The sequence below is a fragment of the Nematostella vectensis genome, chromosome 6 (assembly GCF_932526225.1).
Source record: "Nematostella vectensis chromosome 6, jaNemVect1.1, whole genome shotgun sequence".
NCBI classification, from domain to species: domain Eukaryota; kingdom Metazoa; phylum Cnidaria; class Anthozoa; order Actiniaria; family Edwardsiidae; genus Nematostella; species Nematostella vectensis.
In genome coordinates this window covers 10,727,287-10,753,318 of record NC_064039.1, presented here as the reverse complement: position 1 = coordinate 10,753,318, position 26,032 = coordinate 10,727,287, and the positions used below count along the sequence as shown (strand labels likewise).

The window sequence follows — 26,032 nt, the reverse complement described above, 5'->3', positions numbered from 1 at the left end:
CACAGTAGATGATGACACGCCACAAAATGCATCCCGTAATTCACATAGTAGATGATGACACGCCATTGAATGCATCCCGTAATGCACATAGTAGGTGATGGAACGCTATTGAATGCATCCCGTAATGCACATAGTAGATGATGACACGCCATTGAATGCATTCCGTAATGCAGATAGTAGATGATGACACGCCATTGAATGCATCCCGTAATGCACATAGAAGATGGTAACACGCCATTGAATGCATCCTGTAATGCACATAGTAGATGATGACACGCCATTGAATGCATTACGTAATGCACATAGAAGATGGTAACACGCCATTGAATGCATCCCGTAATGCACATAGTAGATGATGACACGCCATTGAATGCATTCCGTAATGCACAAAGAAGATGATGACACGCCATTGAATGCATCCCGTAATGCACATAGTAAATGATGACACGCCATTAAATTTATCTCGCCATGCACATGGTAGATGACGACACGCCACTGAATGCATCCCGGAATGCACATAGTAGATGATGACACGCCGTTGAATACATCCCGTAATGCACATAGTAGATAATGACAAGCCATTCAATGCATCCCGTAATGCACATAGTAGATGATGGCAATCCATTGAATGCATCCAGTAATGCACATAATTGATGATGACACGGCATTGAATGCATCCCGTAATGCACATAGTAGATGATGACACGCCATTAAATGCATCCCGTAATGCACACAGTAGATGATGACACGCCATTGAATGCATCCCGTAATGCACATAGTAGATGAAGACACGCCATTGAAGGCATGCCGTAATGCACATAGTTTAAAATGGCAACTCAATCTGTAGATATTTGAAGGTCAAATCGAAACTCGCAATGACTGACAGAATGGGCAAACTTTTTATAGGAGAAGGTTTCAATGTTGAAAACTTTGGTTTCTTCTACTTTTATAAAAGCGCATCTGACAGCCAACTTGAGATTAGTATTGTCTTCAAATATATACAGCGGATGTTGAAATTTAGTGCATCCCGTGATACGCATAGTAGATGATGACACGCCATTGAATGCATCCCGTAATGTACACAGTAGATGATGACACGCCATTAAATGCATCCCGTAATGCACAAAGTAGATGGTGACACGCCATTGTATGCATCCCGTAATGCACATAGTCAATGATGACACGCCATTGAATGCATCCCGTAATGTACATAGTAGATGATGACACGCCATTGAATGCATCCCGTAATGCACATAGTAGATGATGACACGCCATTAAATGCATCCCGTAATGCACACAGTAGATGATGACACGCCATTAAATGCATCCCGTAATGCACACAGTAGATGATGACACGCCATTGAATGCATTCCGTAATGCACATAGTAGATAAAGGCACGCCATTGAATGCATCCCGTAATGCACATAGAAGATGGTAACACGCCATTGAATGCATTCCGTAATGCACATATTAGATGATGACACGCCATTGAATGCATCCCGTAATGCAAATAGTAGAGAACACGCCGTTGAATGCATCCCGTAATGCACATAGTAGATGATGCCACGCCATTGAATGCATCCTGTAATGCACATAGTAGATGATGACACGCCATTGAATGCATCCCGTAATGCACATAGTACATGATGACACGCCATTGAATGCATCCCGTAATGCACATAGTAGATGATGACACGCCATTGAATGCATCCTGTAATGCACACAGTAGATGATGACACGCCATTGAATGCATTTCGTAATGCACATAGTAAATGATGACACGCCATTAAATTTATCTCGCCATGCACATGGTAGATGACGACACGCCATTGAATGCATCCCGGAATGCACATAGTAGATGATGACACGCCGTTGAATACATCCCGTAATGCACATAGTAGATAATGACAAGCCATTCAATGCATCCCCGTAATGCACATAGTAGATGATGACAATCCATTGAATGCATCCAGTAATGCACATAATTGATGATGACACGGCATTGAATGCATCCCGTAATGCACATAGTAGATGATGACACGCCATTAAATGCATCCCGTAATGCACACAGTAGATGATGACACGCCATTGAATGCATCCCGTAATGCACATAGTACATGATGACACGCCATTGAATGCATCCCGTAATGCACATATGAGATGATGACACGCCATTGAATGCATCCTGTAATGCACACAGTAGATGATGACACGCCATTGAATGCATCCCGTAATGCACATAGTAAATAATGACACGCCATTAAATTTATCTCGCCATGCACATGGTAGATGACGACACGCCATTGAATGCATCCCGGAATGCACATAGTAGATGATGACACGCCGTTGAATACATCCCGTAATGCACATAGTAGATAATGACAAGCCATTCAATGCATCCCGTAATGCACATAGTAGATGATGACAATCCATTGAATGCATCCAGTAATGCACATAATTGATGATGACACGGCATTGAATGCATCCCGTAATGCACATAGTAGATGATGACACGCCATTAAATGCATCCCGTAATGCACACAGTAGATGATGACACGCCATTGAATGCATCCCGTAATGCACATAGTAGATGAAGATACGCCATTGCAGGCATGCCGTAATGCACATAGTTTAAAATGGCAACTCAATCTGTAGATATTTGAAGGTCAAATCGAAACTCGCAATGACTGACAGAATGGGCAAACTTTTTATAGGAGAAGGTTTCAATGTTGAAAACTTTGGTTTCTTTTACTTTTATAAAAGCCCATCTGACAGCCAACTTGAGATTAGTATTGTCTTCAAATGTATACAGCGGATGTTGACATTTAGTGCATAACGTGATACGCATAGTAGATGATGACACGCCATTAAATGCATCCCGTAATGCACACAGTAGATGATGACACGCCATAAAATTCATCCCGTAATTCACATAGTAGATGATGACACGCCATTGAATGCATTCCGTAATGCACATAGTAGATGATGACACGCCATTGAATGCATCCCGTAATGCACATAGTAGATGATGACACGTCATTGAATGCATCCCGTAATGCACATAGTAGATGGTAACACGCCATTAAATGCATCCCGTAATGCACACAGTAGATGATAACAAGCCATAAAATTCATCCCGTAATTCACATAGTAGATGATGACACGCAATAAAATGCATCCCGTAATGCACACAGTAGATGATGACACGCCATAAAATTCATCCCGTAATTCACATAGTAGATGATGACACGCCATTAAATGCATCCCGTAATGCACACAGTAGATGATGACACGCCATAAAATTCATCCCGTAATTCACATAGTAGATGATGACACGCCATTGAATGCATTCCGTAATGCACATAGTAGATGATGACACGCCATTGAATGCATCCCGTAATGCACATAGTAGATGGTAACACGCCATTGAATGCATCCCGTAATGCACAAAGAAGATGATGACACGCCATTGAATGCATCCCGTAATGCAAATAGTAGATAACACGCCGTTAAATGCATCCCGTAATGCACACAGTAGATGATGACACGCCATTAAATGCATCCCGTAATGCACACAGTAGATGATGACACGCCATTGAATGCATCCCGTAATGCACATAGTAGATGATGACACGCCATTGAATGCATTCCGTAATGCACATATTAGATGATGACACGCCATTGAATGCATCCCGTAATGCACAAAGAAGATGATGACACGCCATTGAATGCATCCCGTAATGCACATAGTACAAAATGGCAACTCAATCTGTAGATATTTGAAGGTCAAATCGAACCTCGCAATGACTGACAGAATGGGCACGTTAATGAATGCATCCCGTAATGCACAGAGTAGATGATGACACGTCGTTGAATGCATCCCGTAATGCACATAGTAGATGATGACACGCCATTGAATGGATCCCGTAATGCACATAATAGATGATGACACGGCATTGAATGCATCCCGTAATGCACACAGTAGATGATGACACGCTATTGAATGCATCCCGTAATGCAAATAGTAGATGATGGCACGCCGTTAAATGCATTCCGTAATGCACATAGAAGATGGTAACATGCCATTGAATGCATCCTGTAATGCACATAGTAGATGATGACACGCCATTGAATACATCCCGTAATGCACATAATTGATGATGACACGCCATTGAATGCACCCCGTAATGCACATAATTGATAATGACACGCCATTGAATACATCCCGTAATGCACATAATTGATGATGACACGCCATTGAATGCACCCCGTAATGAACATAGTAGAAAATGGCAACTCAATCTGTAGATATCTGAAGGTCAAATAGACCCTCGCAATGACTGACAAAATGGGCAAACTTTATATAGAAAAAGGTTTCAATGTTGAAAGATTTGGATTCTTCTACTTTTATAAAAGCCCATCTGACAGCCAACTTGAGATAAGTATTGTCTTCAAATATATACAGCGGATGTTGACATTTAGTGCATCCCGTTATACGCATAGTAGATGATGATAAGCCATTAAATGCATTCCGTAATGCACATAGTAGATGATGAAACGCCATTGAATGCATTCCGTAATGCAAATAGTAAATGATGACACACCGTTGAATGCATCCCGTAATGCACATAATAGATGATGGCACACCATTGTATGCATCCCGTAATGCACATAGTAGATGATGAAACGCCATTGAAGGCATGCCGTAATGCACATAGTTTAAAATGGCAACTCAATCTGTAGATATTTGAAGGTCAAATCGAAACTCGCAATGACTGACAGAATGGGCACGTTAATGAATGCATCCCGTAATGCACACTGTAGACGATGACACGCCGTTGTATGCATCCCCTAATGCACATCGTAGATGATGACACGCCATTGAATGCATCCCGTAATGCACATAATAGATGATGACACGGCATTGAATGCATCCCGTAATGCACATAATAGATGATGACACGCCATTGAATGCATCCCGTAATGCACATAGTGGGTGATGACACGCCATTGAATGCATCCCGTAATGCACATAGTGGGTGATGACACGCCATTGAATGCATTCCGTAATGCACATAGTAGATGATGACACGCAATTGAATGCATCCCGTAATGCACACAGTAGATGATGACACGCCATTGAATACATCCCGTAATGCACATAGTAGATGATGACACGCCATTGAATGCATCCCGTAATGCACATAGTAGATGATGACACGCCATTAAATGCATCCCGTAATGCACACAGTAGATGATGACACGCCATTGAATGCATCCCGTAATGCACATAGTAGATGATGACACGCCATTGAATGCATCCCGTAATGCACATAGTAAATGATGACACGCCATTGAATGCATTCCGTAATGCAAATAGTAGATGAAGAAACGCCGTTAAATGCATTCCGTAATGCACATAGTAGAAAAAGGGAACTCAATCTGTAGATATTTGAAGGTCAAATCGAACCTCGCAATGACTGACAAAATGGGCAAACTTTTTATAGAAGAAGGTTTCAATGTTGAAAGATTTGGCTGCTTCTACTTTTATAAAAGCCCATCTGACAGCCAACTTGAGATTAGTATTGTCTTCAAATATATACAGCGGATGTTGAAATTTAGTGCATCCCGTGATACGCATAGTAGATGATGACACGCCATTGAATGCATCCCGTAATGCACACAGTAGATGATGACACGCTATTAAATGCATCCCGTAATGCACAAAGTAGATGATGACACGCCATTGAATGCATCCCGTAATGCACACAGTAGATGATGGAACGCCATTGAATGCATCCCGTAATGCACATAGAAGATGGTAGCACGCCATTGAATGCATCCCGTAATGCACATAGTAGATGATGACACGCCATTAAATGCATCCCGTAATGCACACAGTAGATGATGACACGCCATTGAATGCATCCCGTAATGCACATAGTAGATGATGACACGCCATTGAATGCACCCCGTAATGCACATAGTAGATGATGACACGCCATGAAATGCATCCCGTAATGCACACAGTAGATGATGAAACGCCATTAAATGCATTCCGTAATGCACATAGAAGATAATGGAACGCCATTGAATGCATCCCGTAATGCACATAATACATGATGACACGCCATTGAATGCATCCCGTAATGCAGATAGGAGATGATGACACCCCATTGAATGCATCCCGTAATACACATAGTAGATGATGACACGCCATTGAATGCATCCCGTAATGCACATAGTAGATGATGACACGCCATTGAATGCATCCCGTATCGCACATAGTAGATGATGACACGCCATTGAATGCATCCCGTAATGCACATTGAAGATGGTGACACGCTGTTGAATGCATCCCGTAATGAACATAGTAGAAAATGGCAACTCAATCTGTAGATATTTGAAGGTCAAATCGAACCTCGCAATGACTGACAAAATGGGCAAACTTTTTATAGAAGAAGGTTTCAATGTTGAAAGATTTGGCTGCTTCTACTTTTATAAAAGCCCATCTGACAGCCAACTTGAGATTAGTATTGTCTTCAAATATATACAGCGGATGTTGAAATTTAGTGCATCCCGTGATACGCATAGTAGATGATGACACGCCATTGAATGCATCCCGTAATGCACACAGTAGATGATGACACGCCATTAAATGCATCCCGTAATGCACAAAGTAGATGATGACACGCCATTGAATGCATTCCGTAATGCACATAGTAGATGATGGAACGCCATTGAATGCATCCCGTAATGCACATAGAAGATGGTAACACGCCATTGAATGCATCCCGTAATGCAAATATTAGAGAACACGCCGTTGAATGCATTCCGTAATGCACATATTAGATGATGACATGCCATTGAATGCATCCCGTAATGCACATAGTAGATGATGACATGCCATTGAATGCATCCCGTAATGCACACAGTAGATGATGATACGCCATTGAATGCATCCCGTAATGCAAATAGTAGAGAACACGCCGTTGAATGCATCCCGTAATGCACATAGTAGATGATGACACACCATTGAATGCATCCCGTAATACACACAGTAGATGATGACACGCCATTGAATGCATCCCGTAATGCACATAGTAGATGATGACACGCCATTAAATTCATCCCGCAATGCACATAGTAGATGACGACACGCCATTGAATGCATCACGTAATGCACATAGTAAATGATGACACGCCATTGAATGCATTCCGTAATGCAAATAGTAGATGAAGAAACGCCGTTAAATGCATTCCGTAATGCACATTGTAGAAAATAGCAACTCAATCTGTAGATATTTGAAGGTCAAATCGAACCTCGCAATGAATGAAAAATGGACAAACTTTTTTTAGAAGAAGGTTTCAATGTTGAAAGATTTGGCTGCTTCTACTTTTATAAAAGCCCATCTGACAGCCAACTTGAGATTAGTATTGTCTTCAAATATATACAGCGGATGTTGAAATTTAGTGCATCCCGTGATAGCAATAGTAGATGATGACACGCCATTGAATGCATTCCGTAATGCACACAGTAGATGATGACACGCCATTGTATGCATCCCGTAATGCACATAGTAGATGATGACAAGCCATTGAATGCATCCCGCAATGCACATAGTAGATGATGACACACCGTTGAATGCATCCCGTAATGCACATAATAGATGATGACACACCATTGTATTCATCCCGTAATGCACATAGTCAATGATGACACGTCATTGAATGTATCTCGTAATGCACACAGTGGATGATGACACGCCATTGAATGCATCCCGTAATGTACATAGTAGATAATGACACGTTATTGAATGCATCCCGTAATGCACATAGTACAGGATGACACGCCATTGAATGCATTCCGTAATGCAGATAGGAGATGATGACACCCCATTGAATGTATTCCGTAATGCACATAGTAGATGATGACACGCCATTGAATGCATCCCGTAATGCACATAATAGATGATGACACACCATTGTATGCATCCCGTAATGCACATAGTCAATGATGACACGCCATTGAATGCATCCCGTAATATACATAGTAGATAATGACACGTCATTGAATGCATTCCGTAATGCACATAGTAAATTTTAACACGCCATTGAATGCATCGCGTAATACACAAAGGAGATCATGACACCCCATTGAATGCATTCCGTATCGCACACAGTAGATGATGACACGCCATTGAATGCATCCCGTAATGCACATAGTAGATGATGAAACGCCATTGAATGCATCCTGTAATGCACATAGTAGATGATGACACGCCATTGAATGTGTCCTGTAATGCACATAGTAGATGATGACAAGCCATTGAATGCATCCCGTATTGCACATAGTAGATGATGACACGCCATGAAATGCATCCCGTAATGCACATTGAAGATGGTGACACACCATTGTATGCATCCCGTAATGCACATAGGCAATGATGACACGTCATTGAATGTATCTCGTAATGCACACAGTAGATGATGACACGCCATTGAATGCATCCCGTAATGTACACAGTAGATAATGACACGCCATTGAATGCATCCCGTAATGCACATAGTACATGATGACACGCCATTGAATGCATCCCGTAATGCAGACAGTAGATGATGACACGCCATTGAATGCATTCCGTAATGCACATAGTAGATAATGGAACGCCATTGAATGCATCCCGTAATGCACATAGAAGATGGTAACACACCATTGAATGCATTCCGTAATGCACATATTAGATGATGACATGCCATTGAATGCATGCCGTAATGCACACAGTAGATGATGACACGCCATTGAATGCATTCCGTAATGCACATAGTAGATAATGGAACGCCATTGAATGCATCCCGTAATGCACATAGAAGATGGTAACACACCATTGAATGCATTCCGTAATGCACATATTAGATGATGACATGCCATTGAATGCATGCCGTAATGCACACAGTAGATGATGATACGCCATTGAATGCATCCCGTAATGTACATAGTAGATAATGACACGTCATTAAATGCATCCCGTTATGCACATAGTACATGATGACACGCCATTTAATGCATCCCGTAATGCAGATAGGAGATGATTACACCCCATTGAATGCATTCCGTAACGCACACAGTAGATGATGACACGCCATTGATTGCATCCCGTAATGCACATAGTAGATGATGACACGCCATTGAATGCATCCTGTAATGCACATAGTAGATGGTGACACGCCATTGAACTCGTCCTGTAATGCACATAGTAGATGATGACACGCCATTGAATGCATCCCGTATCGCACATAGTAGATGATGACACGCCATTGAATGCATCCCGTAATGCACATTGAAGATGGTGACACGCTGTTGAATGCATCCCGTAATGAACATAGTAGAAAATGGCAACTCAATCTGTAGATATTTGAAGGTCAAATCGAACCTCGCAATGACTGACAAAATGGGCAAACTTTTTATAGAAGAAGGTTTCAATGTTGAAAGATTTGGCTGCTTCTACTTTTATAAAGCCCATCTGACAGCCAACTTGAGATTAGTATTGTCTTCAAATATATACAGCGGATGTTGAAATTTAGTGCATCCCGTGATACGCATAGTAGATGATGACACGCCATTGAATGCACCCCGTAATGCAATTGTAGATGATGACACGCCATTGAATGCATTCCGTAATGCACACAGTAGATGGTGACACGCCATTGTATGCATCCCGTAATGCACATAGTAGATAATGACACGCCATTGAATGCATCCCGTAATGCAGATAGTAGATGATGACACGCCATTGAATGCATCCCGTAATGCACATAATAGATGATGACACGCCATTGAATGCATTCCGTAATGCACATAGTAGATGATGATACGCCATTGAATGCATCCCGTAATGCACATAGTAGATGAAGAAACGCCGTTAAATGCATTCCGTAATGCACATAGAAGATGATGACACCCCATTGAATGCATCCCGTAATGCACATAGTACATGATGACACGCCATTGAATGCATCCCGTAATGCAGATAGATGATGACACGCCATTAAATGCATTCCGTAATGCAGATAGTAGATGATGACACGCCATTGAATGCATACCGTAATGCACATAGTAGATGATGACACGCCATTAAATGCATTCCGTAATGCACATAGAAGATGATGACACCCCATTGAATGCATTCCGTAATGCACATAGTAGATGATGACACGCCATTGAATGCATCCCGTAATGCACACAGTAGATGGTGACACGCCATTGAATGCATCCCGTAATGCACATAGTAGATGAAGAAACGCCGTTAAATGCATTCCGTAATGCACATAGAAGATGATGACACCCCATTGAATGCATTCCGTAATGCAATTGTAGATGATGACACGCCATTGAATGCATTCCGTAATGCACACAGTAGATGGTGACACGCCATTGTATGCATCCCGTAATGCACCTAGTAGATAATGACACGCCATTGAATGCATCCCGTAATGCACATAGTACATGATGACACGCCATTGAATGCATCCCGTAATGCAGATAGGAGATGTTGACACGCCATTGAATGCATCCCGTAATGCACATAGTAGATGATGACACGCCATTGAATGCATCCCGTAATGCAGATAGTAGATGATGACACGCCATTGAATGCATCCCGTGATACGCATAGTAGATGATGACACGCCATTGAATGCATCCTGTAATGCAGATAGTAGATGATGACACGCCATTGAATGCATTCCGTAATGCACATAGTAGATGATGACACGCCATTGAATGCATCCCGTAATGCACATAGTAGATGAAGAAACGCCGTTAAATGCATTCCGTAATGCACATAGAAGATGATGACACCCCATTGAATGCATTCCGTAATGCAATTGTAGATGATGACACGCCATTGAATGCATTCCGTAATGCACACAGTAGATGGTGACACGCCATTGTATGCATCCCGTAATGCACATAGTAGATAATGACACGCCATTGAATGCATCCCGTAATGCACATAGTACATGATGACACGCCATTGAATGCATCCCGTAATGCAGATAGATGATGACACGCCATTAAATGCATTCCGTAATGCAGATAGTAGATGATGACACGCCATTGAAGGCATCCTGTAATGCAGATAGTAGATGATGACACGCCATTGAATGCATTCCGTAATGCACATAGTAGATGATGACACGCCATTGAATGCATCCCGTAATGCACATAGTAGATGAAGAAACGCCGTTAAATGCATTCCGTAATGCACATAGAAGATGATGACACCCCATTGAATGCATTCCGTAATGCAATTGTAGATGATGACACGCCATTGAATGCATTCCGTAATGCACACAGTAGATGGTGACACGCCATTGTATGCATCCCGTAATGCACATAGTAGATAATGACACGCCATTGAATGCATCCCGTAATGCACATAGTACATGATGACACGCCATTGAATGCATCCCGTAATGCAGATAGGAGATGTTGACACCCCATTGAATGCATCCCGTAATGCAGATAGTAGATGATGACACGTCGTTGAATGCATTCCGTAATGCAGATAGTAGATGATGGCACGCCATTGAATGCATCCCGTAATGCACACAGTAGATGATGACACGCCATTGAATGCATCCCGTAATGCAGATAGTAGATGATGGCACACCATTGAATGCACCCCGTAACGCACATATTAGATGATGACACGCCATTGTATGCATCCCGTAATGCACATAGTAGATGATGACACGCCATTGAATGCATCCCGTAATGCACATAGTAGATGATGACACGCCATTGAATGCACCCCGTAACGCACATATTAGATGATGACACGCCATTGTATGCATCCCGTAATGCACATAGTAGATGATGAAACGCCATTGAATGCATTCCGTAATGCAAATAGTAGATGAAGAAACGCCGTTAAATGCATTCCGTAATGCACATAGAAGATAATGACACGCCACTGAATGCATCCCGTAATGAACATAGTAGAAAAAGAGAACTCAATCTGTAGATATTTGAAGGTGAAATCGAAACTCGCAATGACTGACAGAATGGGCAAACGTTTTATAGGAGAAGGTTTCAATGTTGAAAACTTTGGTTTCTTCTACTTTTATAAAAGCCCATCTGACAGCCAACTTGAGATTAATATTGTCTTCAAATATATACAGCGGATGTTGACATTTAGTGCATCCCGTGATACGCATAGTAGATGATGACACGCCATTGAATGCACCCCGTAATGCACATAGTAGATGATGACACGCCATGAAATGCATCCCGTAATGCACATAGTAGATGATGACACGCCATTAAATGCATTCCGTAATGCACATATTAGATGATGACATGCCATTGAATGCATCCCGTAATGCACACAGTAGATGATGACACGCCATTGAATGCATCCCGTAATGTACATAGTAGATAATGACTTGTCATTGAATGCATCCCGTTATGCACATAGTACATGATGACACGCCATTGAATGCATCCCGTAATGCAGATAGGAGATGATGACACCCAATTAAATGTATTCCGTAACGCACACAGTAGATGATGACACGCCATTGAATGCATCCCGTAATGCACATAGTAGATGATGACACGCCATTGAATGCATCCTGTAATGCACATAGTAGATGGTGACACGCTATTGAATGCGTCCTGTAATGCACATAGTAGGTGATGACACGCCATTGAATGCATCCCGTATCGCACATAGTAGATGATGACACGCCATTGAATGCATCCCGTAATGCACATTGAAGATGGTGACACGCTGTTGAATGCATCCCGTAATGAACATAGTACAAAAATGGCAACTCAATCTGTAGATATTTGAAGGTCAAATCGAACCTCGCAAAGACTGACAAAATGCGCAAACTTTTTATAGAAGAAGGTTTCAATGTTGAAAGATTTGGCTGCTTCTACTTTTATAAAAGCCCATCTGACAGCCAACTTGAGATTAGTATTGTCTTCAAATATATACAGCGGATGTTGAAATTTAGTGCATCCCGTGATACGCATAGTAGATGATGACACGCCATTGAATGCATCCTGTAATGCACATAGTAGATGATGACACGCCATTGAATGCATCCCGTAATGCACATAGTACATGATGACACGCCATTGAATGCATCCCGTAATGCACATAGTAGATGATGACACGCCATTAAATGCATCCCGTAATGCACACAGTAGATGATGACACGCCATTGAATGCATCCTGTAATGCACATAGTCAATGATGACACGCCATTGAATTCATCCCGTAATGTACATAGTAGATGATGAAACGCCATTGAATGCATTCCGTAATGCACATAGTAAATTTTAACACGCCATTGAATGCATCGCGTAATACACAAAGGAGATCATGACACCCCATTGAATGCATTCCGTATCGCACACAGTAGATGATGACACGCCATTGTATGCATCCCGTAATGCACATAGTAGATGATGACAAGCCATTGAATGCATCCCGCAATGCACATAGTAGATGATGACACACCGTTGAATGCATCCCGTAATGCACATAATAGATGATGACACACCATTGTATGCATCCCGTAATGCACATAGTCAATGATGACACGTCATTGAATGTATCTCGTAATGCACACAGTGGATGATGACACGCCATTGAATGCATCCCGTAATGTACATAGTAGATGATGACACGCCATTGAATGCATCCCGTAATGCACATAGTAGATGATGGCACGCCATTGAATGCATCCTGTAATGCACATAGTAGATGATGACACGCCATTGAATGCGTCCTGTAATGCACATAGTAGATGATGACACGCCATTGCATTCCGTATTGCATATAGTAGATGATGACACACCGTTGAATGCATCCCGTAATGCACATAATAGATGATGACACACCATTGTATGCATCCCGTAATGCACATAGTCAATGATGACACGTCATTGAATGTATCTCGTAATGCACACAGTGGATGATGACACGCCATTGAATGCATCCCGTAATGTACATAGTAGATGATGACACGCCATTGAATGCATCCCGTAATGCACATAGTAGATGATGGCACGCCATTGAATGCATCCTGTAATGCACATAGTAGATGATGACACGCCATTGAATGCGTCCTGTAATGCACATAGTAGATGATGACACGCCATTGCATCCCGTATTGCATATAGTAGATGATGACACGCCATTGAATGCATCCCGTAATGCACATTGAAGATGGTGACACGCCGTTGAATGCATCCTGTAATGCACATAATAGATGATGACACGCCGTTGAATGCATCCCGTAATGCACATAGTAGATAACACGCCGTTGAATTCATCCCGTAATGCACATAGTAGATAATGACACGCCGTTGAATGCGTCCCGTAATGCACATAGTAGATGATGAAACGCCATAGAATGCATCCTGTAATGCACATAGTAGATGATGACACGCCGTTGAATGCATCCCTTAATGCACATAGTAGATAACACGCCGTTGAATGCATCCCGTAATGCACATAGTAGATAACACGCCGTTGAATGCATCCCGTAATGCACATAGTAGATAACACGCCAATGAATGCATTCCGTAATGCACATAGTAGATGATGACACGCCATTGAATGCATCCTGTAATGCACATAGTAGATGATGACACGCCATTGAATGCATCCCGTAACGCACATATTAGATGATGACACGCCATTGAATGCATCCCGTAATGCACACAGTAGATGATGACACGCCATTGAATGCATCCCGTAATGCAAATAGTAGATAACACGCCGTTAAATGCATCCCGTAATGCACATAGTAGATGATGACACGCCATTAAATGCATCCCGTAATGCACACAGTAGATGATGACACGCCATTGAATGCACCCCGTAATGCACATAGTAGATGATGACACGCCATTGAATGCACCCCGTAATGCACATAGTAGATGATGACACGCCATAAAATGCATCCCGTATCGCACATAGTAGATGATGACACGCCATTGAATGCATTCCGTAATGCACATAGTAGATGATGACACGTCGTTGAATGCATCCCGTAATGCACATAGTAGATGATGACACGCCATTGAATGCATTCCGTAATGCAGATAGTAGATGATGGCACGCCATTAAATGCATCCCGTAATGCACATAGTATATGACGACACGCCATTGAATGCATCCCGTATCGCACATAGTAGATGATGACACGCCATTGAATGCATCCCTTAATGGACATAGAAGATGGTAACACGCCATTGAATGCATTCCGTAATGCACATATCAGATGACGACACGCCATTGAATGCATCCCGTAATGCACATATCAGATGATGACACGCCATTAAATGCATCCCGTAATGCACATAGTATATGACGACACGCCATTGAATGCATTCCGTAATGCACATAGTAGATGATGACACTCCATTAAATGCTTGTCTTAATGCACATTATTGAATGGCATGCCATTGAATGAATGCAATTTTTTGGAAAGAAGCTTAAATGTTTCAATACTTTTCTCGTTTGTTGATATGGTTATCAATCACAGCTTGTCGTTGTCGGTCGATTGCCGTTTTCTTTGAATTTGAATTTTTTGTTTTGTTTTGGTTTTGCAAGGTTTAACTTGGTTTTCACAATGGTTTTGGTGATTGCCTGTCTTTTCTTCACCGTTTCTTAATTTTTTTTTTTCAGTGTTGCTTTCCGTTTCTCTTTCATTCACTTCTGGCATTCTCATGGCAATTTCTTTTGTTACGTCATAATTACAAATGACGTTGGCGGCAGCCTCGAGATCACGCCGTTATCGCGCGCGGCTGCTGTGTCAGGCAATCATCAGAGGTCGAGGATTTCAAAAATCGCTTTTATGTCTTCATATACATTTCCTTTTATATGGGATCAATATCTACGCTTATATTCTTCGTTCGCAGTTTTTGTTTTTGTTGAATTTAGCCTACGACTTTACTAATGTTTGCTTGCACGAGCTCTATCCCTCCCTCCCCCTCTCATTTTTTTTAACCGAAACACAGGCTACCCAACATATCTAGAAGATGTATGTACTTCCGGTGCATGTGTTAGTCACATGATTACATGGGTTTCGGTACGCAAAGTCGGAAACCGGTACAACAAGCAAAGGGTCGACACGAACTGGAATAGAAATGAATATCTAGAAAAACCCTGGCCATTCCGTCGTTCTATATATATAGAGGAGAATGATGTGAGAATGCAATGCAGTGAGGATCGTACAAAATATTTTAGATCGCAGCGTTAATAACGCCAAGGAAGTCGTATAAACGAAAACTATTTATCGCCTTGTCGATATTTATACACGGAAACCTCCAATCTTTTTATTGCGAAGTATTAGATCACCAACGGCAGGAACTTCTCTAAACGCTTGATTTACTCCTGAAAATGTCGAGTCCTATGGTAAAGTCGTTTGAGGAGAGAGCTTCGCTACTGAAGTCGTCAGATCGACCGTATCTATCGCTTGGTTCTGTTCATCAGTCAACTTGCAAAGTTTACAAGCGTCGATGGTACATTTTATTTATCTTTTCTATCGTTGCTACCCTGAATAACATCATTTGGAACTCATGGGGCCCTATTCAGGGTACTTCTAAAGTCGTGTTTGGCTGGGATGACACGATAATTACGCTACTGGCGGACTGGGGCCCGATTTCTTATGTTGTTGCTGTTGTGCCCATGTCCTGGTTAATGGACGAGAAAGGTAAATGGCAATTTTTGTTTATGACAATAACTGCATTATTTATTATTCTTTAGATTGAGTGATTTTTGGTTTCCGATTTTTTTTTTATTTTCTTGGTTTTGACAAGGGTAGGTGTGACGTGATTCATTGCATGATCTGAAATCCAACGAAAGAGGTCAAGCACTTTGTTAGTGGCTATCTGTAAAACGAGGAACGGGGAACGATCAAACAGGGAATACTAAACGGGAAATCTCTAAAACGGGGAATCTCTTAAACGGGGAATCTCTAAAACAGAGAATACTAAAACCGGGAATCTCTAAAACTAAAACGAGGAATCTCTAATACCGAAGAATTACTAAAACGGGGAATACTAAAATGGAGAATCTCTTAAACAGGGAATCTCTGGGGCAAGCTGTATCGATCAATCACAACGGTTTGAAATACACCTCAGATCAAACAATGCTCACAATTTCTGCACAGTCGGGAGATTTGAAATCAAAATTTGCTGAACAAAGACTTGCTCTTACTTTCTAGCTCGTCTTTTTTGTTTTCTTCCTGCTTGTTTTGAGCAGAAAACTTATCAAAGTGAATTCGTCTTTTGAAGAAGTAGAAGAACAGCAGCTCTTGTGTCAAAATTGTGAAGAATAGAGATTGCAGAGTTGGATTTTACAGTCGTTCGTTGGGTTTTGCCGTGGATGAATCGTTTTGAAAGCTCACTAAACTTTTATGGAATCCATCAAAGCCCACTGAATCATGAAACTGTAGGAAGAAACTGTTAAAATCTGATATTTTATATGAGGTTATCTTCCCATGGTGAAGATGCTGATAAGCTAAAGCGAGGATTTTCCTAAAACACGCTGGAAAGCAAATGGCGCTTTATTGACTTCTCCAAGACCTGTGCACTTGATACCTAGCTTGAATGGGAAGGAAAAGGAGATTAAAAAGGCAAAGAAGGTATTCATACTTGATGATGAGTTTATTAATTTAAGATGTCTTTTGACATTTTGTTGCTCTGTTTGGGGTGTCTACAAAACAAAGACCTAAAACCTAATACCTACAACCTGTGACCCCAAAAGCTACGACCCCCCAAAAATTTCAGTTATTATTTAGTCTACCTTGTTTCCCAAATGGCTATACAGCGCGAAAGTTTCATATGGAATCAGTGATCCTAATGAGGTAATCCAGCGAATTTTGTGGGCTTTTCATGGAGGAAGTATCCTCATGTGCACGCCAATAAACTATTCTTAATCGTCGTTTATTTGTCCAATTAAAAATTGTAGCTGCACACATTTTTCAGACATGCTCCTTTGCCCGAAAAATTATCCCAAAAACTCTCCCGGTAACCTAACAGACCCGGCAATTACCGGTAATTTAGAAAAGTTTTCGAACTCCCTGGCGAGGAAGAGTGTTTATCAAAACAAAGCTTTTGCATAGCGCACCGATACGGGTTCCCGACAAGTAAATTATAATTTCCAAAGTTTATGAATAGATTGGCTAAATAGTTATTGAAATCCTAGTTTTGTCGATGTCTGTAGACAACTTGCACCCCAACAATTGCTGTGGCATCAACATTTTTTGAAAGAAAGGCAAAGAGCAAGTAAATAAAGTCTCATTTTGTAGAAAAACTAATAATTTCGCAAAGCTGTTTATATTTGTAGGAGCACTGTGACAGCTAAAAGTCAAATCATTTGACAGAGATGAAACCTGATTGGTTGGAAGGAAATCTGATAAAATGATGTAAGCCTTGATTGGCCCACTTTTTACTGGGCAGTGGAATGGTTTTCTCTGTGATGAAAACTTTCTACAACTCGACACAACTAGAACATGGAGCGATTTCCCGTAAGTTAGCGGGCAATTAAGATTTTGGAAGAAACTGTTTACCGGGTGACATTCCGGTTTCTGAGTTTATCGGCGTTTTAAGAAACGACCACCTGGAAACACAAGTAGTTCCCTTCCCCCCCCCCCCCCCCAAAAAAAAATTGAATAAGCTTATTATCTCATAAGGATCACTGATTCCACATGAAACTTCCACGCTGTGTAGCCCTTTTGGGAAACAAGGTAGGCTAAATAATAACGGCAAAATTTTGAGGGTCGTTGCTTTTGGGGTAGTAGCTTTTGGGGTCACAGGTTTTAGGTTTTAGGTCTTCGTTTTGTTGACACCCGCTCTGTTTGTGGATCTAGTTCATTCAAATGTTGTTAGTTAAATAATTCCTCAAAAGCATGGCATATTCTTATTAAATCCCCTCTTACATCTTGTAGCATAGGAAGCCTTCTTCATAAATTTGATGGAAAACCACAAATGAAAGTACTGTATTTTACCTGATTAACCGCGCACATGATTGATATTTTTTTCAGAAAGATAAAATGGCCTTTTTACCAACTTCTAATTCATTTTACCGTCTATTTTTAGTATTTTGAGATATCATAAAGTCACATTTTTATGTTATTTGGGACTGATATCCTTTGATAATACAGTCTTTTTATGGGCTTTTTATTTATTTTAAGATAGAAAATATTTTGAGATAGTTGCATTAAAGAGGTCTACTGACAACTAAAGCCATTTTGCCCACTGGCACGCGACTTTTATACTGCAGGTATAAAATTCCCACAATTCCCACAATTTACCTCCACATGATCACCATTATAATATACATTATAACCAATGATACATGATAGGAGTGTTGTATTATGCCGTGTAGAGAGTGTGAAGGGATGCGCGCTAGAAGATTGTAACTGTTAAGCGCCGGGCCAAGAAACAATGGTACCAAGCTAGCGCAAGTATCATAGTGTGATACATGTTAAGTGAAAATTATACGCGAAGAGAGGTAGCAGGAACAGTAGGAAGACAAAGCAGCGAACAAGTTGTACATCAGGTATTTGGCGGGATAATAATTTAAATATAGATATATAAACAAAACAAGAATGTGAAAGATTTCTTAAGAGCTATTAGAAATAAATGTGCCACCACACTAAATCTAGCTGTGACTTATCGTCCAGGAGCAAGATCGACGGCTAGTCAGATGTGGTTAGGGAGGTAAAAACTGATGAGAGCCTAGGGTAGGGGCAGTGGACTAAAGGGGAAAAAAGAGATGGACAAATCTGAGGTGTATTTCAAACTGTTGTGATCGATCGATACAGCTTGCCCCTAGAGATTCCCCGTTCTAGTATTCCCCGTTTTAGAGATTCCCTGTCTTAGTATTCCCCCTTTTAGAGATTCCCTGATTTAGTATTCCCTGTTTTAGTAATTCCCCGTTTTAATATTCTCCATTTTACCCTGTTTTAGTATTCCCTGTTTTATCGTTTCCCTTTCCCCGGTCAAAATTCACCATGCTTATGATGCACACTGTAAACTTAAAATAGCAACTATAAGAATTTAAGATTTATTAGCTACTAGCTTTATTTATTAGCTTTATTTTTCATTTAGCTGAAGTCTTCAATATTCTTTCATACACTGTTATTCCATCTGATTTGCTAACCAGGAGTTTGGAATCCCTGTTTTAGTTATACCTGGTGCACACTAGGGACAAAACAACGTAACGACATGGGTAGGCGCTCTCTGTTTAGCCTGACACAATGACATGGACATAATGACACATAACGACATAAAAGAAAAAACTTATGTTGTTATGTCAGGTTTATATCAAGATGTCAAACCATTCACACAAAGACAAGAGTGTGCACGACCAAGTCGTTATGTCACTATGTTACTAGTGTGCACCAGGCATTAGAGTTTATTTGAATTGATATGAACCGACTGTTCTTTATTTTCTTTTTGTTAAGGTTTAAGAACTTCAGTGGTGCTTGCAGCATTCTTTGAATTCATTGGCTCAGGATTACGGTGCATCCCCCTTGACGCTTCCTCTCAATCTCTGCTAATCCACATTGGGCAGTTTGTAACAGGGTTAGGAGGCCCTGTTGCTATGGCAGCAGCCCCATTAGTATCAGCAGCATGGTTCCCTCCATCCCAGCGCACAACGGCAACAGCCATCTCCTCATTAGCTTGCTACAGTGGAACTGCACTCTCTTTTGTGATTGGACCTTTACTTGTATCCGACCCATCTGGAGCAAATAGCACACAGAATGTAGATTATGATCAACTGAGAGAAACTCTGAATGCCACCACAATTCAAGATTATAAAGATGAAATCATGAGGCTTATGTATTTAGAGTTTGGAGTAACAACATTCGTGTTTCTCTGTGTCCTCATTTACTTTCCCAAGAAGCCGAAGTCACCCCCTAGTATCACAGCAGCTATCGGCAGGCTTGACTTCATGGTGGGTGCCAAGGCACTGCTCAGAAAGAAGCAGTTCTGGTTGCTAGTGTTCATCTATGGACTATCAACAGGAGTATATGGCGGGTGGTGTTCAGTTCTTGACCTGAATCTTTCCAAGTTTGGCATTGACCAGAAGACTGCAGGCTGGCTAGGCTTTGGTGCTGTGGTCGCTGGATCTTTGTCTGGGATTTCGTTGTCAATGTAAGTATACATTTGAGCAGAACTAATTCAGCTGTTGTGTATTAAAATGAATTGCACTGTCTTGTTTTAGGTCTAGCCAGGGGAGTACCCAGAAAGTAGGACTATGGGCAGAAAAACCTGTATCTGTACTCCCTCAAAAATTTGATGAATGATAAAAATATTGATAATTTTATTACATATAGAGTGCAAAACATACACATAGTATGTATGATCTAATATGCTTATAGCCAAATTTGTTGTTGCATGACTGCTGAGAATTCAAGTCCATTTCTAGTCTGAAAATAGCATGGAGTCCATCAAACCACAGTGACCAAATTAATTTACGTTGCTGTGTGCAGTCAAATAGTTTATGATGCAACAGCAAAAACATGAAAGCCAGCAATTGTTTTTTTTTTGGTTGACTGACTACAACTATCCCCAAATAAGATAAGGATTTTGGAGTTACCAAGGTCACACAACAATGAATTAATAACGATTAAAATCTGAGCATCTCACCCCATAATAAAGCTTTAGAGCTATGCCCATATCATTGTTTTTTTTTTTAATGTTGTATAAACATTTCATTAAAAGCTCAAAATATCTAAGTGATATTTTATATTTCACAGCTTTGCAGATCATTTCACAAGATACATGAAGACAATCATCATTACGCTAATGATGGGAGCCACGGCCTCCCTTCTCATATTCACCCTTGTCTGTGCCAAGATCTTGCATTCAAGATCAACCATTTTCCTCTACATAACAAGTATTCTAGGTGGCTTTTTTGTCAATGGTTCAATTCCCTTGTTCTTTGAGCTTGGTGTAGAATCAACATACCCAATAGCAGAAGGAATAACATCAGGATGTCTTACATTTTCTAATAATTTTCTACAAGTTATCTTTTATATTTTCCCTATGGTTCCTCGTTTTGGCACACGGTGGATAAATTGGGCCGCCCTTATCTCATGTGGTACATCTATACCCCTGTTAGTTGTCTGGAAAGCTAAGTACTACAGATCTGCAGTTGATAAAAAGGTTCCTTATGTGCCCACACATGGTCCAATAACATATGGAACTTTAGATAATGGTATTATAGTAGAAGATAGAAAGCTCCCTGAAAATCACAGAATAGACTCACCAGTCAGTGCGTAGTACTGATCATGAAATTTTCATATAATATGAAGTGATACCAATAATAGGCTATTTTCTAATCCTGTGGAATTTGAGCACAAAAAAAAGCTTTGACAGGTCAGAGTTTGTGATGTGATTATATCAGTTTCCCTTTTAGCTTCAAGCTTTATTTTAAATTAAGAAAAAAGGTTTTTAATAAGTGGAAAGATGCTGTAAACAGACTATGGCCAGCTGAAACCTTTCTTTTGCTCAACACAGGACCCCCATTATCTGGGGCCCAATGAATATAGATTTTTGAGTTAATGTGGGAATAAGAATTTTTATTTGAATAATTTTAGAAACAGCAAAGAAATGTTTCATTTCATATGACATCAAACCCAATTGTAGCTAGTAACATTTGGTACAGTCAATGCAGTGTCAACGTGCAGGAGATCGGCACATGTACTGCTTGCCTGTTGGTCACAAGGTATTATGGGTGACATTCTTTAGAAGGAAATGAGCTGTAAGAATGTTCTTAGTAGCCCAAACCACCCTTGTTCCCTTGTTTTTTTCCTATGGTTCATGGAATAAACTATCTTTTTAAACATCCTTGAATCGCCAATGATGTGACCAAGGAGTAATACTTTCTAGTAACTCTTACATGGTGTTGACATAACTCCGTTTAGCCCGATATAATATCATGGTATGTCGTTATGTGTATGTCGTTATGACGGGTTTATGTCGGACCATTCACACTTGAACATATGAAGATCGGAGTGCACGCCCATGTCTTGTGCCACAAGAATAAGCAATTTAAGAGAAATTTAAGATTTTAAAAGAAAATTGTTTTGGGAATCAGTTGTGTGTATTTTTTAATCTTAATATATGATGTTTTAGATTTTTATTTTATATGTTAAATTTGTTATTTTTATTCAAGAAAATGTTATTTAAATAAATGCAAGAGAAAAGTGCGTCTTTATTTCTGACGCCGTTGAACAGAACGTTGAAAATAGAAAATGTAAATACCCACCAGTACCCAGCCATCTTATATAGAACATCAAATACGAAAAGAAAAACAGCACAACTGATCACTTCTCAGTAGAGAGTTTATTTAAAGGCTGGGGGGTTTAGTACCCCCCCCCCCCCCCCCCGTTCATGACTGCCAAAAAAAATGATTCATGCAGAAGATGCCTACCTCTAGCTAACCAAACATTAGGGTAGCAGAAGATGACTACTGTACCTATAGCTAACCACAGTATAGGGTACCATCAAGTGTCTCCTTGTGGCGCACATTTTATCGATAAAACTGCCCACTTACGTGTTTCTGTCTTTTGTCATTGTGAGTAGCCCCACCCCCCCCCCCCCCCCGAAAAAATAAACATTTCGGTCGAACCCCCGTGTCAGCGAGATGCTTGATCCGTTGTTGTCCCTTCCCACAAAAAAATTCCAACATGCTTCATTGATGATGCTGGCTTTATTGCAATGATCTACAGAGATTGGTTTGACTCTCGGCCGAGAACTGGAGCTTTAGTACCGTGTTCCCACGCTTTAATAGGCGAGCTAGAAATGTACTTGTTGAACAGGTAGACAGGTGGGTGTGGGGGGAACCGAGACCTTAACTCGAGCCTCCCCCGCTTGGTAGCTATACATTCCATCAAAACAGGTTTCTTATCATCCGGGGGTTTTCGCCTTTGTTGTAACCATGGGGATATAGTTTTGCTGCTAGGAGACAAATGTTCCTCAATTTCCTCTTTCGATTTCCAAGTCGCTGAGCTGATCTTACTAGCTCTATTCCTCATTCTGCTTGTTGACCGTTGAACCCGTTTCTTCTTACTCGAGGCGTTGCTACAATGAGTTTGTGATTTGCCAGGCTCCCATAGTCTGGTAGTTATGCTATCGCCGTATTCTGTGAAATTGTAGTAGAGGTAGTTCGCAGCTCGCTGTCTAGATGCGAGCAAATGGCACTGCTCAGGTGAGAATCCACGAGGGAATGTGACGTTGGTATACGACCGAGCGTTCTTGTGCAATGGAGTGCACGACTTAGTTTCCCCGTTTTCATCACCTGCAGAAAGGAGAATTCAACTTTTTTAGGAACAGCATTCAAAAGTTGACGAACGACCTTTGTTAAATGCGCCACACTACCCTACGCGAAACGTCCGAGTTCAAATGCAAATTTGTGTATTCTGATAACTCTCATCGCCAACGATCCCCAAAAATTGATTTTCGTCAATCTAGTATAACAGGAGAAATTTTGTGCCCTCGTGAGATGGATTGATTGGAAAGCCATCAGTGAAAAGCCAATGAATGCAGTTCAAGGCTTTGACTGACAAGAGCCAAAAAGTAATTTTTCGCTTGGATTTTATGAGGGTGAGTTCGCATACTACTCAAAATCACAGTAAGGCCCTGTACTAAAAGAAATGCGTTCAAAAAAACGCGCGCACTTCTAATTAGCAAGCTAACAAGGATTATGCTTGAACGAGAACTTTGCAAATAACATGCTTTTAGACGGCGAAAGCGAAAAAATGCTGCGGATACCTTGTCCAGAAAAAATTGTTTCGTGGGGGGATTCTTTGTACAAAAGTAATATCGCTCTATTCTTCCTTCTTTGTGGTTGATAGGTCCTCCAACCTGTTATACGGGTCAGTTACAGCTGTCCATGCCTTTATGACTTATGATTGAACTGGTGTGATGAGTTGTACACAAATAAAATAAGCGAATCAGGGGACCAGGGCTTACATTATCGTCTTTCAATCAAAATGAAAAACGGTTTCATCCTTATTTTATATCTATTATATCTTAATATATTATTATCTATTATTTCATTTACCTTTATTTAGGGTTTTGCCACTGCTTATTCTCCCGGTCCTGTACGTTCGATCGCCTTTTTTCTCTGGAGAATCAGAGCTTGATTTCCGTGCATCCGCTCCACTAGACATGGTGTTTTGCGTAGCCCCTGTCAAGTCCAGTGTGATTTCTTGAATCCTTGATTCTTTGCTTGATCCCGACATCCTTCACTAAAAGCCTAGCATGATATTCACGTCAATTATTTTAGATTGGCGTTTAGTAGTTGGCCTTGCGTCACTGATTTGAGACAAGAGAAATATGATTTCCCGATTATTTTTTTTTTTGTACTACGGTATGTTGTTTCTCGACTTTTACACTTATGTTGCAAGCAAGGTCCAATGGGATTTGCTGAGATTGTCGTTTCGCTGGTTGCTACAGGAAAGATTAACGTACTATTTATGCAAAACAACTTACTTATCGTTTAGGTACCGTCAGATAACAAAACAAAGTAGATCCACTTTAGAGAATTCTTGTCAGTAAAATATGACGCGCGCTTCACAAATTACAAATACTAAAAGCTATGCAGTAATATGCTGTCTGTCTTAATTGTTTTCTTTTCTTCGTGGGGAAATTTCCCGAGTCAGATATCTTTCTAGTCATATCAGGACACAAGATAAAAATAAACAGAATATCGAGTACACTCAAAACATTAAAAATTTGGGACAAACCTTTGCGTTAACTGTAGGCGCTTTCTAGAGTGTGTAGTATGTTCAATTTAGCCACCATTATAATTATCACGACCCATGACTAGGTTTCTTTCTACGAAATATGGTTGTCACGGTTTCTATACAGTTTTCGTACACGATGTCTTGGGAACGAAATTAAAGACATTAAATATTCATGCTGTATTGTCAAGGAAGGAAACAAAAAAACAGCTGAATCTATAAATACATACACCCAGCCAG

At 40.7% G+C, this 26,032-nt stretch overlaps 2 protein-coding genes across 3 annotated transcripts; one reads left to right on the top strand and one right to left on the bottom strand.

The window, feature by feature from the left end:
- Nucleotides 1-16,103: 16,103 nt before the first annotated feature.
- On the top strand, nt 16,104-23,138 carry LOC5519926 (solute carrier family 49 member 4 homolog). The gene is made up of 3 exons (XM_001639748.3): nt 16,104-16,741; nt 20,501-21,194; nt 21,800-23,138. Exons 1-3 carry the CDS (start codon nt 16,429-16,431, stop codon nt 22,323-22,325), a joined length of 1,533 nt encoding a protein of 510 aa, XP_001639798.3. The 5' UTR covers nt 16,104-16,428; the 3' UTR covers nt 22,326-23,138.
- A 600-nt stretch (nt 23,139-23,738) lies between these two features.
- LOC5519925 lies at nt 23,739-25,928 on the bottom strand. Of its 2 annotated transcripts, none has more exons than XM_032364758.2 (3): nt 25,796-25,928; nt 25,111-25,364; nt 23,739-24,345 (listed from the first exon to the last, which is right to left on the bottom strand). In XM_032364758.2, exons 2-3 carry the CDS (start codon nt 25,289-25,291, stop codon nt 23,771-23,773), a joined length of 756 nt encoding a protein of 251 aa, XP_032220649.2. In that variant the 5' UTR covers nt 25,292-25,364; nt 25,796-25,928; the 3' UTR covers nt 23,739-23,770. The 2 variants fall into 2 exon arrangements, with proteins under 2 accessions (XP_032220649.2, XP_001639709.2); XM_001639659.3 differs by having other exon boundaries at nt 25,111-25,305.
- Nucleotides 25,929-26,032: the final 104 nt, after the last annotated feature.

What these genes read in the sequence shown, in the direction of transcription:
- LOC5519926 (XM_001639748.3), top strand. Translation starts at nt 16,429, where the DNA reads ATGTCGAGTCCTATGGTAAAGTCGTTTGAGGAGAGAGCTTCGCTACTG. An exon ending in CTGGTTAATGGACGAGAAAG is followed by an intron (nt 16,742 to 20,500) that starts GTAAATGGCAAT and finishes CTTTTTGTTAAG; the next exon opens with GTTTAAGAACTTCAGTGGTG. An exon ending in TCTGGGATTTCGTTGTCAAT is followed by an intron (nt 21,195 to 21,799) that starts GTAAGTATACAT and finishes TATATTTCACAG; the next exon opens with CTTTGCAGATCATTTCACAA.
- LOC5519925 (XM_032364758.2), bottom strand. Translation starts at nt 25,291, where the DNA reads ATGTCGGGATCAAGCAAAGAATCAAGGATTCAAGAAATCACACTGGAC. An exon ending in TGGCAAAACCCTAAATAAAG is followed by an intron (nt 24,346 to 25,110) that starts GTAAATGAAATA and finishes TCCTTTCTGCAG; the next exon opens with GTGATGAAAACGGGGAAACT.